The sequence below is a fragment of the Colobus angolensis genome, unplaced genomic scaffold (assembly GCF_000951035.1).
Source record: "Colobus angolensis palliatus isolate OR3802 unplaced genomic scaffold, Cang.pa_1.0 Scaffold169, whole genome shotgun sequence".
In the NCBI taxonomy this organism is placed as follows: Eukaryota; Metazoa; Chordata; class Mammalia; order Primates; family Cercopithecidae; genus Colobus; species Colobus angolensis.
In genome coordinates, this window is record NW_012114810.1 from 1,440,167 (window position 1) to 1,452,311 (window position 12,145).

At 48.2% G+C, this 12,145-nt stretch overlaps 3 protein-coding genes across 5 annotated transcripts in view; 2 read left to right on the forward strand and 1 right to left on the reverse strand.

The window, feature by feature from the left end:
* Positions 1 to 514: 514 nt before the first annotated feature.
* TNFAIP8L2 (tumor necrosis factor, alpha-induced protein 8-like 2) lies at positions 515 to 3,944 on the forward strand. Its single transcript, XM_011937841.1, has 2 exons — positions 515 to 608; positions 2,861 to 3,944. The coding sequence occupies exon 2, from the start codon at positions 2,893 to 2,895 to the stop codon at positions 3,445 to 3,447; it is 555 nt and encodes a 184-aa protein (XP_011793231.1). The 5' UTR covers positions 515 to 608; positions 2,861 to 2,892; the 3' UTR covers positions 3,448 to 3,944.
* Positions 3,943 to 10,127, reverse strand: LYSMD1 (LysM, putative peptidoglycan-binding, domain containing 1). 2 transcript variants are annotated; one of them, XM_011937840.1, is made up of 3 exons: positions 9,933 to 10,127; positions 5,907 to 6,271; positions 3,943 to 5,213 (listed from the first exon to the last, which is right to left on the reverse strand). In XM_011937840.1, exons 1-3 carry the CDS (start codon positions 10,092 to 10,094, stop codon positions 5,075 to 5,077), a joined length of 666 nt encoding a protein of 221 aa, XP_011793230.1. In that variant the 5' UTR covers positions 10,095 to 10,127; the 3' UTR covers positions 3,943 to 5,074. The 2 variants fall into 2 exon arrangements, with proteins under 2 accessions (XP_011793230.1, XP_011793228.1); XM_011937838.1 differs by having other exon boundaries at positions 9,267 to 10,104.
* A 79-nt stretch (positions 10,128 to 10,206) lies between these two features.
* Positions 10,207 to 12,145, forward strand: part of SCNM1 (sodium channel modifier 1) — a 3,972-nt gene continuing 2,033 nt past the window's right edge. The window contains exons 1-5 of one of the 2 annotated variants that reach the window (XM_011937843.1): positions 10,207 to 10,436; positions 10,661 to 10,731; positions 11,134 to 11,222; positions 11,323 to 11,420; positions 11,528 to 11,616. In XM_011937843.1, the coding sequence (XP_011793233.1) occupies positions 10,715 to 10,731; positions 11,134 to 11,222; positions 11,323 to 11,420; positions 11,528 to 11,616 (293 nt within the window). In that variant the 5' untranslated portion in view covers positions 10,207 to 10,436; positions 10,661 to 10,714. The remainder of the gene's footprint in view (positions 10,437 to 10,660; positions 10,732 to 11,133; positions 11,223 to 11,322; positions 11,421 to 11,527; positions 11,617 to 12,145) is intronic. The other variant, XM_011937842.1, reaches the window with a different exon arrangement.

Genomic DNA, 12,145 nt, shown 5'->3' on the forward strand with positions numbered 1-12,145 from the left:
AAAAAAAAAAAAAAAGCAACTCAGTAGGCTTGTTCCTCTAGGCTAGTGATTCAGTGCTGTGCTGGCACCTGCTGGTCACCTGTGGTGCAGCAGCCCTGGTCCAGCACCTTCCTCCCTTCAGTATTAAGGGTTGTGACAGTCTGTGCCCTTACCTAGCAATCACTGGAATAATATATTAAATACTCGCCCCACAGCACCACCTTTCAATCTGCAGAACTTTTCCCACTAGTTTCCTACCCCAGAAATTTGGACTTTACATCCTTCCCAGTACTGCAGAAATATAAGGGCAGGATCTCCAGGAACTGGGCAGCAAAAAAAGAAAGAAGCAATTTGAGAGTGGAGGATGCAAATCCCTTTTCCCCCTTCAAAGAATCAAGACTGTTTCCAACAGAATTCCACTCTTTTTGACCTTTGTCTTATTTCTAGGTTGCTCTTGGGCCAGAGGCCTTCTTGGAGACAGTAGTGATGAACCGGAGGTTGAGCAGAGAGTAGGTAGGCGGGGCTCAAGGGGTGGGGCCAAGCCAAAGGGCTCTCACACTAAGTGAAGCTTCTCCATTCTGTAAGCTTTCCCGGAACATCCAAGGCAAGACTGGCACCCAGCACAGCAGGTGAGGGACCGGCAGTGACAGAATGGTAGACTTTAGGGGTAATGGTGGCAGAGGAGTCTCCAGCTCTTTCAGTCTTAGCTTTTCATATTGTGAAACTCTTGCTCATACAATTCTTGGGTCCTTTGTAGAGCTTAACTTAGTTTTTCTGGTGGCAAGGCAGCCTCTGAAAGACCTGGTTTTGGATGCAGTGGGGGCAGGGCTGAGGGATGCAGGTGGATCCATATCTGTATGGATGTGTGTGAAATGCAAGGAAGTCTTAGGAGACAAGGAGATAGACGGATAAGGGCCAGAGGGAGAGTATGGCCAGGCCAGAGAGGATTATAGGGAGGACCCAGACAAGAGAAAAAGGGAGACTGAAATAGGGAGAGAGGGAGAGGACACCGGAACAAATGTGAGACGGCAATGGGGGCAATGGAGAGCTGGGTAACAGGAAGGCCAAGGAGGAAGGAAGGCTCACATGGAGCAATCTCCTCTTCCGGCTGGGGAACATGGTCCAGAAAGCCCCAAGGCAAGCTGGGAGCAAAGCAAGGTTCAGGTTTCCACTGGAAGGATTCAGCTGGGGAAGAAACCCCCTCAGTCCCCACCTCCCCTGCCTCTTCAGACTCCCATTTTGGTTTGGGGGAGAGGGCGAGGCTGCTCCTCACTGCGGTCACAGCCACATCCTGCAGAGCAGGGGAGGGGGAAGTAAGAAGCAAAACAACCAGAAGAACCAAAGGCGAAGACCATGGGGAGAGAACCCTGGACACATGGAGCTGATATGCCGCCAAGAAGGTCGTTGAGTTCAGTGTAGCAGAAGGCTCAGACCTTCAGGACTGCCTGCCCTTCTTGATGTGCTGATTTCTTGTGCTTCCTCAGTTGGCTTTAACCATACTGGGAGCATTCCAGGGAAGGAGGTTTCTCTGGATTATTTGGTTTGAAGCCCATCTTTACCATTTACTAGTGACTTTGGCCAAATTGCTAAATTTCTCTTAGCTTCAGTTTTCTCACTGCAAAATGGGAATACCTACCTTAACCTTATACATGATTGGGAAGACTAAGATGACTGACATAAAGCACTTGGCACATAGTAGGTTCTCAGTAAATGTTAGTTATTACTCCTATTAGGATTCCTGGGATGCTTATGCTTCTTACTTTAAAGGAAGTACAGTGAAATAGCTGCCACTGGCTTTGGGGGCCAAAAAATGAGTTGTGTTTGATCTTGGGTAAATTTTTTTTTTTTTTTTTTTTTTTTTTTCTGAGACGGAGTCTCGCTCTGTCGCCCAGGCTGGAGTGCAGTGGCCGATCTCAGCTCACTGCAAGCTCCGCCCTCCGGGTTTACGCCATTCTCCTGCCTCAGCCTCCCAAGTAGCTGGGACTACAGGTGCCCGCCACCTCGCCCGGCTAGTTTTTTGTATTTTTTAGTAGAGACGGGGTTTCACCGTATTAGCCAGGATGGTCTTGATCTCCTGACCTCTTGATCCGCCCGTCTCGGCCTCCCAAAGTGCTGGGATTATAGGCTTGAGCCACCGCGCCCGGCCTGGGTAAATTATTTAATGTAAGTATCATTTGCTCAGCTGTAAAACAAGGATGGTAATACCTATACCACACAGACATATGGCACACAGTCAGTGTCCAAAAATGGTAGCTGTAAGAATTCTGTCAGGCTGGGCGTGGTGGCTCACACCTATATTCCCAGCACTTGGGGAGGTCGAGGTGGGTGGATCACGAGGTCAGGAGATCAAGATCAGCCTGGCCAAGACGGTGAAACCCCATCTCTACTAAAAAATACAAAAATTAGCCGGGCATGATGGTGGGTGCCTGTAATCCCAACTACTTGGGAGGCTGAGGCAGGAGAATAGCTTGAACCCAGGAGGTGGAGGTTGCAGTTATCAGAGATCGCACCCCTGCATTCCAGCCTGGGTGACAAAGCAAGACTCCGTCTCAAAAAAAAGAATTATCTGTCAGGTAAGCCCTGTCTTCACTGCAGCAGCAACAGCCTACTTCCCCTTGAGATGTAACTTGTGCTACGCTAGCCTCCCATGTGCCCACATTCCTCCAGCCGGAGCTATCGCCACTCCTATGGGCTGTTTTGGAGTCAAGATTTGCTACAGCACTAAGTGGAAAAAGCAGGAGAAAGGCATAGAGGACTGAGGGGCCCCAGGGGGCGGGGAGGATGACAAAAAAAGATGATGATGACATGGAAACTAAAGAAGCAACAGAAAGGGGAAAAGTCATTTCTCTCTTTCTAAGGAAGCCTGTGGCCTTTCTTCTAGTGACTGACCACATACCCCACTCTCCAGGACCCATGGAGTCCTTCAGCTCAAAGAGTCTGGCACTGCAAGCAGAGAAGAAGCTACTGAGTAAGATGGCGGGTCGGTCTGTGGCTCATCTCTTCATAGATGAGACAAGCAGTGAGGTGCTAGATGAGCTCTACCGTGTGTCCAAGGAGTACACACACAGCCGGCCCCAGGCCCAGCGCGTGATCAAGGACCTGATCAAAGTGGCTGTCAAGGTGGCTGTACTGCACCGCAATGGCTCCTTTGGCCCCAGTGAGCTGGCCCTGGCTACCCGCTTTCGCCAGAAGCTGCGGCAGGGTGCCATGACGGCACTTAGCTTTGGCGAGGTAGACTTCACCTTCGAGGCTGCTGTTCTGGCTGGCCTGCTGACCGAGTGCCGGGATGTGCTGCTGGAGTTGGTGGAACACCACCTCACGCCCAAGTCACATGGCCGCATCCGCCACGTGTTTGATCACTTCTCTGACCCAGGTCTGCTCACAGCCCTCTATGGGCCTGACTTCACTCAGCACCTTGGCAAGATCTGTGACGGGCTCAGGAAGCTGCTAGATGAAGGGAAGCTCTGAGAGCCCTGAGTCTAGCACATTCCACTTTGACAAAATGGCTGACTGAGAAAACACAGATAATGAGCTTCCTAACCCTGCTCAGCTGCCACTAATGCTTTTCAATCTTCAGGCTTCATTCCTTCCCAAGAGTGCTTTTGACTCTGAGACCAGCCCATCCCCAAACAGCTGGTGGAGAAGGAGCAATGCTGAGGGGTGAGGCCTCTCTCCCACTCCAGCCCCAGGACAGGAAACAGAACTGCCTGAAAAAGGTGAAGTGAAACTTGGATCTCTATTTCTTCCATAAGGGACTTCTGAAACAGGGAAGCCCCCTCCCATGTGAACCAAGGAAAGGAGGCACAGCCCAGAGAACCCCTTTGGGGACACTAAAGACAGAAGAGGGGAAGGTGGCCCTTAGAAACAGAGCTTGGACAGATGCCAGAGGCTCTGTTCCAGAGTGCAGGAGGAAGGGGCTAGGGCAGGGGAGATTCTCACAGGGGAAATAAAACTACTAGAATATGCACAGGGCTCAATGTTTAATCTGTCCAGCTTCGTATACCTTATAGTCATCACAGAAGAAAGGAGGTATATAAACACCACTTCTCTCACCTTTCATCATTTCCAAACAGGAGACTGAGGGAGATTTCCATTATTATTGAGGTTCCCTTACCTACTTCTGTTTGAGAAACAAACAAAACTGTACCATAGATCAGTGCTACAAATTGCAAATAAATACGCAGTGAGGAGGAAGGCATAGAGAGAGAGGGTCTGGAGGGGAGGGGGTGTAACAAAGAGACTCTCACAACTGGCTTCCCCTTCAAACCCCAAGGAAAGCCTCCTTCCATCTGTTCCCCTCACCACAGGCTGAGCAGAACAGGTCAGAAGGGTGAACAGGTAGAATGGAGGGTTCAGGTCCCTACAGTGCTGCTTTTTCTCAGGGTCAAGAATTGTGAAAAAGTTACAGGGAATTGGTTAGTCAAGACTGAGCCCATTCAACAGGAATGGGGTACCAAAAAAAAAAAAAATACGCAGTTCAAATCTGTCCCTTTAAGATTGGAGAAGAGGCCAGCAGTCATCCATTCTCTGTGGTGGGCTAGGTCACCGATTGCCTCATCCTCAATCACATGTCTGGCCAACAAGGTGGGGAAGGTGGAGAACCAGCACTCACTGGCTCACTGTTCCCGGGTTCTCTTCACCCCAGGGCTATAGAAATTCCATTTTTTAGCTAAGAGTGGGAAGGAATAAAATATAGCAAATAAATATTACTTCAATATTAGCACCAAATAAATTATGTCACATAGGTGGAGATGAGGAAGAAGCTGAGGGGAAGTCTCTGCTTCCCTGTTCTAAGGCCAGGGAATGGTAAAAAGGATAGGAAAGGCAACAGGGATATAAAAAGAGCCTTTTGAGTCTAAAGGACTCAACTCTAGATTCAGCCCAAGAACTGGGAAAGGTCCAGTTCCCATTCCCTAATCTTGCCAATAAAACTGCCCCAGGCCAAGGAATTTTTGGTGGACAAGGAGGCTGGGGAAAATGGCTGGAGTGGAGGGAGGCAGGCTAGTAAGCCATGTTCTTGAGCCTCACCTCAGGCTCCTCTCCCCCTGAAGCTTCTCCTTCAACATCTTGTTTCTCTCAGTCAGTTCTGGGGACATCAGAGTTTGAAGATTTCATCCTCCTGGTCCCGTAGTGTCCGGGTCCGAGAGGTACGGGTCAGCGGCACGGGACCTAGGACTGCTCGTTGCTGCATCCGAGGGGAGCTCAGGCGGAGACCTGCGTCCTCCCCAGGTACCCTGCAAGTGAGGAAAGAGGGGAAAGAGTGACAGATCAAGGGAAGAACCTCACAGTGGGCTAAGTGAGAGGTACATGGAAAGCTGTCTTCTAATACATAAGCTGGTTGCTTCAAGACAGTCTCAATACCTTCTAGATAAATCCTAACTCTAATGCTCCTTCATGGATGACCAGAGCAGTAAAAATAGTTAACTGTCAGCTGGGTGCGGTGGCTCACGCCTGTAATCCCAGCACTTTGGGAGGCTAAGGCGGGCAGATCACGAGGTCAGGAGATGGAGACCATCCTGGCTAACACAATGAAACCCTGTCTCTACTAAAAATACAAAAAATCAGCCAGGCGTGGTGGCGGGCGCCTGTAGTCCCAGCTACACGGGAGGCTGAGGCAGGAGAATGGTGTGAACCCGGGAGATGGAGCTTGCACCACTGCACTTTAGCCTGGGCAATACAGCGAGACCCCGTCTCAAAAAAAAAAAGTCAACTGTCTGACTCCAATAAGAACACAGAACCCAGTTTCCCACTGCCTCTACCCGTGTCAGCAGGCATCGTCTCTGCTCATTGCTTTGGGGCCACATGGGGGAAAGGTATCACCTTGCCTCTGTTGGCACTGTGCTTACTTACTTGTGTTTGTGGTTAGGTAAGATAGGAAGAATGGAGGAGTCTAGGGAGGAACTTATAAGGAACCATTCAACACTCACCCACTTTCCCCTTTTTTCAGCTTCTGGGTAGCAGCCTTCTTGGACAGGCTGATCTGTGAATCAAGCTTCTTAAGGAAATCAGAGGCAGAGAGGTCATGGATGGGTGTGGGGGTTTCCTGGCCAGGTGTGGGGAAGACTTCACCATTGGCACGTCCTGCTCCTGTCTCTTGTTTCTTCCTCTCAGTTGAGTGTGGCCAAACTTCATCGTTACTTGGGTGTACTTCTTCCTCTCCATCTTTCTCTTCCTCAGAATCCAAACCATTGAACAGGTCTCTGGGCTCTGTCAGGATGGGGATGTAGAGGGTTTTCTTCAGGAAGATGGAGTCATTAGTATAAAGGCGGTTTGCACGTTTAATCTGTTCCATCTTAAAAAAAAAAAAAAGAGTCAACAAAATTAAGGACAGTAATAATGATCAATCTTACATTGCATCTTGAGCTTTTTAAAGTGACTGCACAGAGTCTTCTTTGATTCCATAACAACCAAGCTAAAGTAAAAAGGGCTGACATTATTTCTACTTTATAGATGAGTGGTTTTCACACTTTTTGGTCTTAGGGCCCCCTTAGATTTTAAAAACTTATTGTGCAAACTGGGCACAATGTCTGATGCCTGTAATTCCAGCTACTCAGGAGGCTGAGGCGGGAGGACAGCTTGAGCCCAGGAATTAGACTCCAGCCTGAGCAACATAGTAAGACCCCATTTCTAAAAAAATAAAATAAAATAAAAACAAATAAATAAATAAATAAAAATGAAGGAACTGAGGCTCAGAGAGGTTAAGCTACTTGTCTGAAATTATCTATCAAGTTAATGACACAGCTAGAACGACAATCCTGGGTCTTTTCACTGCTTCTGGGGAAGGTTTTCACACTATACTATTAACAATGTCAGTAATAAATACTTATTTGGACCTATCTATTCATCACTGGACCTAGTGACTGGCATCACCATCTATCTGCCTGGCCTTCCAAGGTAGAAACATCAATGTCATCCTTAACTAATACTTGCCTTTCATCACCATACCAAGTGGTCAACAAAACTGCTTCAAAAATCTCTCTCACATCTGGTCTCATCTTCAGGCCTACTGCCAAAGATTTAAAATAGACCCGAAGTATTTTTCATCTGGGGTTATTGCATCAGTTTAACTGGCCTTCCTCGCTCTATTTCTACTCATCCTCCTCTTGGCATCTATCTTTCTAAAAAAATAAATCTGATTAACCCACTACCCTGCTTACAAACCTCCTATGGGCTCCTCATTGGCTAAAGATAAAAACCAAATTAGCATTCAAGGGCTTTCTCAATCCAGCTCCCAAAGGAAATGTCTAGATTAATCTCCCTTTGCCACCTCTACATTTTGCTATCCTGAACTTTTTATTTTTCTTTGAACATTCCATGATCTTTTTCACACTTTATTCATGCTGTTACTTCTGCCTGAAATGCTCCTGCCCCTCTACTATCCCATTCTCTGCTTGGAAAACTTCTATTCATCAACTACCACTCCTTTTGTGTTACTTTCTTCAGGGCTCCTAATGTATACTGTAAATATTGCTATAATAATACATAACCCTACTATAATATTATTCACCTCTTTAAATATTTGCTTTGCCTAAACCCTATGAGTCCTTTAAGGGTAAGGATTGTGACTTGCCGTCTGTGTATCTCCAGGCAGTCGTTAGCATCCTACAGACCTTGACACATAGCAGGGGCTCATTAATGCTTTATTTAAAAATTATTAATTATAATTATCTAATTATTATAATAATTAGATAATGAAATATAGAAACTACAGATATAGTATATTAGTATTTTTTTTCTTCTTTTTTTTTTTTGGAGACAAGGTCTCACTCTGTTGCCCAGCCTGGAGTGTAGTGGCACAATCTCAGTTCACTGCAACCTCCGCCTCCCAGGCTCAAGTGATCCTCTGCCTCAGCCTCCCCAGTAGTTGGGATTACAGGCACATGCCATCATGCCCAGCTAATTTTTGTATTTGTTGTAGAGATGGGGTTTCACCACATTGCCCAGGCTGGTCCTATACTCCTGAGCTCAAGCAATCCACCCGCCTCAGCCTCCCAAAGTGCCGGGATTACAGCACAGGCATGAGCCACCACGCCTGGCCCACCCCAGCCCCTTTCCAACTAAAATTTAATCTTTCTGATTTCCTATCCTTTTTTTTTTTTGAGACAGAGTCTCGCTCTGTTGCCCAGGCTGGAGTGCTGGAGTGCAGTGGTGCGATCTCAGCTCATCACAACCTTCACCTCCCAGGTTCAAGCAATTCTTCTGCCTCAGCCTCCTGAGTAGCTGGGATTTCAGGCGAGCACCACCACGCCCGGATACTTTTTGTATTTTTAGTTAAGACAGTGTTTTGCCATGTTAGCCAGACTGGTCTCATACTCATAACCTTAGGTGATCCACTTGCCTCGGCCTCCCAAAATGCTAGGATTACAGGGGTGAGCCACCATGCCTGGCCCTGATTCTTTGCTAATACCTTTAAAATTCACCACATTCTGTCACTTGTAATCATTATTTGTGTACCTGTTCATTTCTCATTAGGCCATAAATTACATGAGGACAGCAACCATATAGTTTAAGTTTCTATCTCCCAGAAAAGTTATCACAGTGCTTTAAGTACAGCAAGCATAAAAATGTTGGCTAAATTCAACATTTGCTTGAGTGAGATGGAACAAGAAAACAGGGGTGGGGGTAGGGGGAGTAACCTCATCAACTTCAATGCTATACATTTTTACATCTATCCAATTTCCCCCATGCATGACCTGAAATACTTGGTGTAGAGTACCTGTTTTGTGCTAGGGAAGCCGCCTTACTAGAAAGAAGGCAGAGCATTGAGGAGGAACCAAGAGCAAGGAGAGGTAGGCACTTTAGGAACTGAGAACTAAAAATAAGCTCTCCATTATTTGCTGTAAACGTTTAATCACTCTCAATGTAAAATTTTCTGTGTGGTTAATAGAGTCAGACAGACCTGTTTGAATCCCAAATCTGACACTCATTATTTGACCTTAGTCAAAATGGTTAACCAATCCAAGTCTCAGTTTCTTCATCTGCCAAAAGGCAACAATAAATGTATACTTGATACGGACGTGAAGGCGAAATGAGCTAACATATGTGAAGCCCCTAGCACAGTGTCTGGCATGATAAAATAGGAGCTGTTCCTCTCCATTGGAATAGCAGGGCAGGACTTGTCCCAACCAGGCAGTGCAACACTGTGATGGGAAAACAAAGATAAAGACAGAACAGAGTTCAACACATTAGGAACATTTCAGGGGAGGTTACCTAGAAGGGCCACTACATTCTTCTCAGGACTAAATCCCTCCTGACTGTTGTCTGCACCCCAATCCTGGAAAACTCACCGTCACCCCATATTTGAGTGCTAGTCCAGCCAGGGTGTCTCCGGGCTCCAACTGATGCTCCAGGCGTCTTTCCCTCACTGGGGAGCAGGCCGATTGCACCAGGCTTCCATATGAACGAGCCCGGCTCCCGTGAAGCAGTCCTGACCCCCCTGGCGGGGGCTGTCTAGACGGGGAAGCCATCTCTTCACCCTGCCGACAGCTAGGTTGCAACTTGGGGAGGCCCGACCGAGACTGCGAGTGACAGGCCTGAAGTTTGGGAATGGATATTCAGGGGATTCCTTTCCCCTTCTCTCTTCCCCTGTGTCCCCGCCTCCCCAGCACTACGCCACCTGCCCCCTCCTGGTTTCTCCTCCCTCCAAGTCCTTATCCACAAATCTGTCCCTTGAGTATTCAGTCCCTCCCTGATTCGCCCCTAAGCACCCCTCCGACTTTGAACTCCCCCACAACTCCTCGCTACATTGATCTCTGACCTTTGAACTCTAGAAATAATCCTTAACACTCTTTCCTCAGTTTGCCCCCAAGTAGCCTGGCCTCAGGGCGCTCCCACATCCCAGCTCTGCCCAGTCCCGGGGTTTGTTTGCTAGAGCCAGGAACAAATCAGGCCCACCCCAGGTGAACTGTCGCCGCAGACGAAGAGCGTGAGGATTGCGAGAATTTGTAGTACACCTTCCACTCAGAGATCCTCAAAGGTCCGCCCCGCATCAGATAGGTCACACCCTCAAATTTCGGCTCCACATCTAGGTTCTTGTCTCTCAAACGCCTCAGATCCACCAAGATGCAAGGGCCTGGATCCAGCTGAGCGGCAAGGTCTTTGAGAAAAGACTTCATTTCCCAAAAGGCTTCGCGTGTGCGGAGTCGCACGGCACCATAGGAAATGCAGTTCCCTCCACGCGCCAGAGAGTGGATATCCGGATGGCGCAATGCATGCGTGGAAGTGCATCCCCGGAAGTACGGAGGCCGACAGGAAGAGAAAGAAAAAAAGAAGGCGCCGTCCCGCTCTTGCTACGGTGGCCTGGAGGAGTGGCGAAACCGGAACAAGAGAATTTATCACTTCTGGACTCACAGTCGTGATGTCTTTCAAGAGGGAAGGAGACGATTGGAGTCAACTCAATGTGCTCAAAGTAAGCGTGAGCGGAGAGGATCTGCAGCCTCTTCAGTCGCTCTCTGAAGGTTGGGAAGGAGCTTTGTTTCATTGGTTTGGCAACAACTCGAGGGTGCAGGAAAGAACCAGGCGACTTAGAGTTGTGTAGTGACTCCTTTTTCGGTCTATGATCGCTGTTCTCCCCAGGGTCCTTATTCCGTTTGACTCCTCATTTCTGTCATTTCATCCCTGTCTCCATCCCTGTCTCCTATCCCGCTGATCCCGTCCTGATTTCTTCCCTTACTCCCTGCAGAAAAGAAGAGTCGGGGACCTCCTAGCCAGTTACATCCCAGAGGATGAGGCGCTGATGCTTCGGGATGGACGGTAAGAGCGACGAGTGGCTCAAGCCTGAGGGTTTTGCGGTTAGAGGCTCAACAGACTGTTTTTTTTTTTTTTTTTTTTTCCTTTGAGACGGAGGTCTCGCTGTGGTTGCCCAGGCTGTCCTTGAACTCCAGGGCTCAAGTGATCCTGCCTCCTCAGCGTCGCGATTAGCTGGGATTACAGGCGCACGCCACCACGCCCGGCTTCAACAAACTTTTGTTATTAATTAGGACAGCAGGAGTATCTAGGATTCTTTGGCGGCCAGTGAGGACTGGAAGAAGTGGAGATTGGGTCACCAGGGAGTTGGGTTTTGCAAAGACTGCTAGGACAGGGTGGGACTTATGGCAGGGACAGGCCCAACCCTCTTCCCCTGGACCAGTTATCCTCTTCTCTACCCCTGCTCAGCTTTGCTTGTGCCATCTGCCCCCATCGACCGGTACTGGACACCCTGGCCATGCTGACTGCCCACCGTGCAGGCAAGAAACATCTGTCCAGTAAGTTCGGGGGAAGATAGGGGATGGGGAATAAAACCTCGAAATCTCTGCACACCAGTCTTGGTACTATACTTTTAATTCTGTTTCCCTTTCTCTTCAGGCTTGCAGCTTTTCTATGGCAAGAAGCAGCCAGGAAAGGAAAGGAAGCAGAATTCAAGACATCAGAATGAATTGAGGAGGGAAGAAACCAAAGCTGAGGTAATCAGAGAGTGGAGAGTGTGTTCTAGGCAAGACCCTGCTGCACACACCAGGCTGGAAGGGCAGAGGGCTGAAGGCTCTGACTCTGTCTCCCATCTTCTTACCAGGCTCCTCTGCTAACCCAGACACGACTTATCACCCAGAGTGCTTTGCACAGAGCTCCCCACTATAACAGTTGCTGCCGCCGGAAGTACAGGTATGGGAGGGAAAAGCCAGAGGTAGGAAGGCTCAGAAGGAGACAGAGGGCTCAAAAAAGTGTTTTCCAGTCTGTATTCTGAGGAATACTAGCGTTCTGGAGATGTTACTTAGTGTTTCAAGAAAAGGAGAATTTTGGCCGGGCATGGTGGCTCACACTGGTAATCCCAGCACTTTTGGAGGCTTAGGCGGGTGGATCACTTGAGGTCAGGAGTTCAAGACCAGCCTGGCCAACATGGTAAAACCCCGTCTCTACCAAAAATATAAAAAATTAGCTGGGTGTGTGGTGTGTGCCTGTAATCCCAGCCACTCAAGAGGCTGAGGTGGAAGAATTGCTTGAATCCGTGAGGCAGAGGTTGCTGTGAGCCAGGATCATACCACTTCACTCCAGCCTAGGTGACAGAGTGAGACTCCATCTCAAAAGAAGAAGAAAAGAAGAATTTTGTGATTTTTAAATAAAGTTTGGGAAATGGCACTTTGTAATTCTACTTGAAGAGTAACAGTTTTAAAAGCTATACAAAGTCTTTTTT

What these genes read in the sequence shown, in the direction of transcription:
- LYSMD1 (XM_011937838.1), bottom strand. Translation starts at nt 9,446, where the DNA reads ATGGCTTCCCCGTCTAGACAGCCCCCGCCAGGGGGGTCAGGACTGCTT. An exon ending in CACTCAAATATGGGGTGACG is followed by an intron (nt 6,272 to 9,266) that starts GTGAGTTTTCCA and finishes TTTTTTTTTAAG; the next exon opens with ATGGAACAGATTAAACGTGC. An exon ending in CTGAAAAAAGGGGAAAGTGG is followed by an intron (nt 5,214 to 5,906) that starts GTGAGTGTTGAA and finishes CCTCACTTGCAG; the next exon opens with GGTACCTGGGGAGGACGCAG.
- TNFAIP8L2 (XM_011937841.1), top strand. Translation starts at nt 2,893, where the DNA reads ATGGAGTCCTTCAGCTCAAAGAGTCTGGCACTGCAAGCAGAGAAGAAG.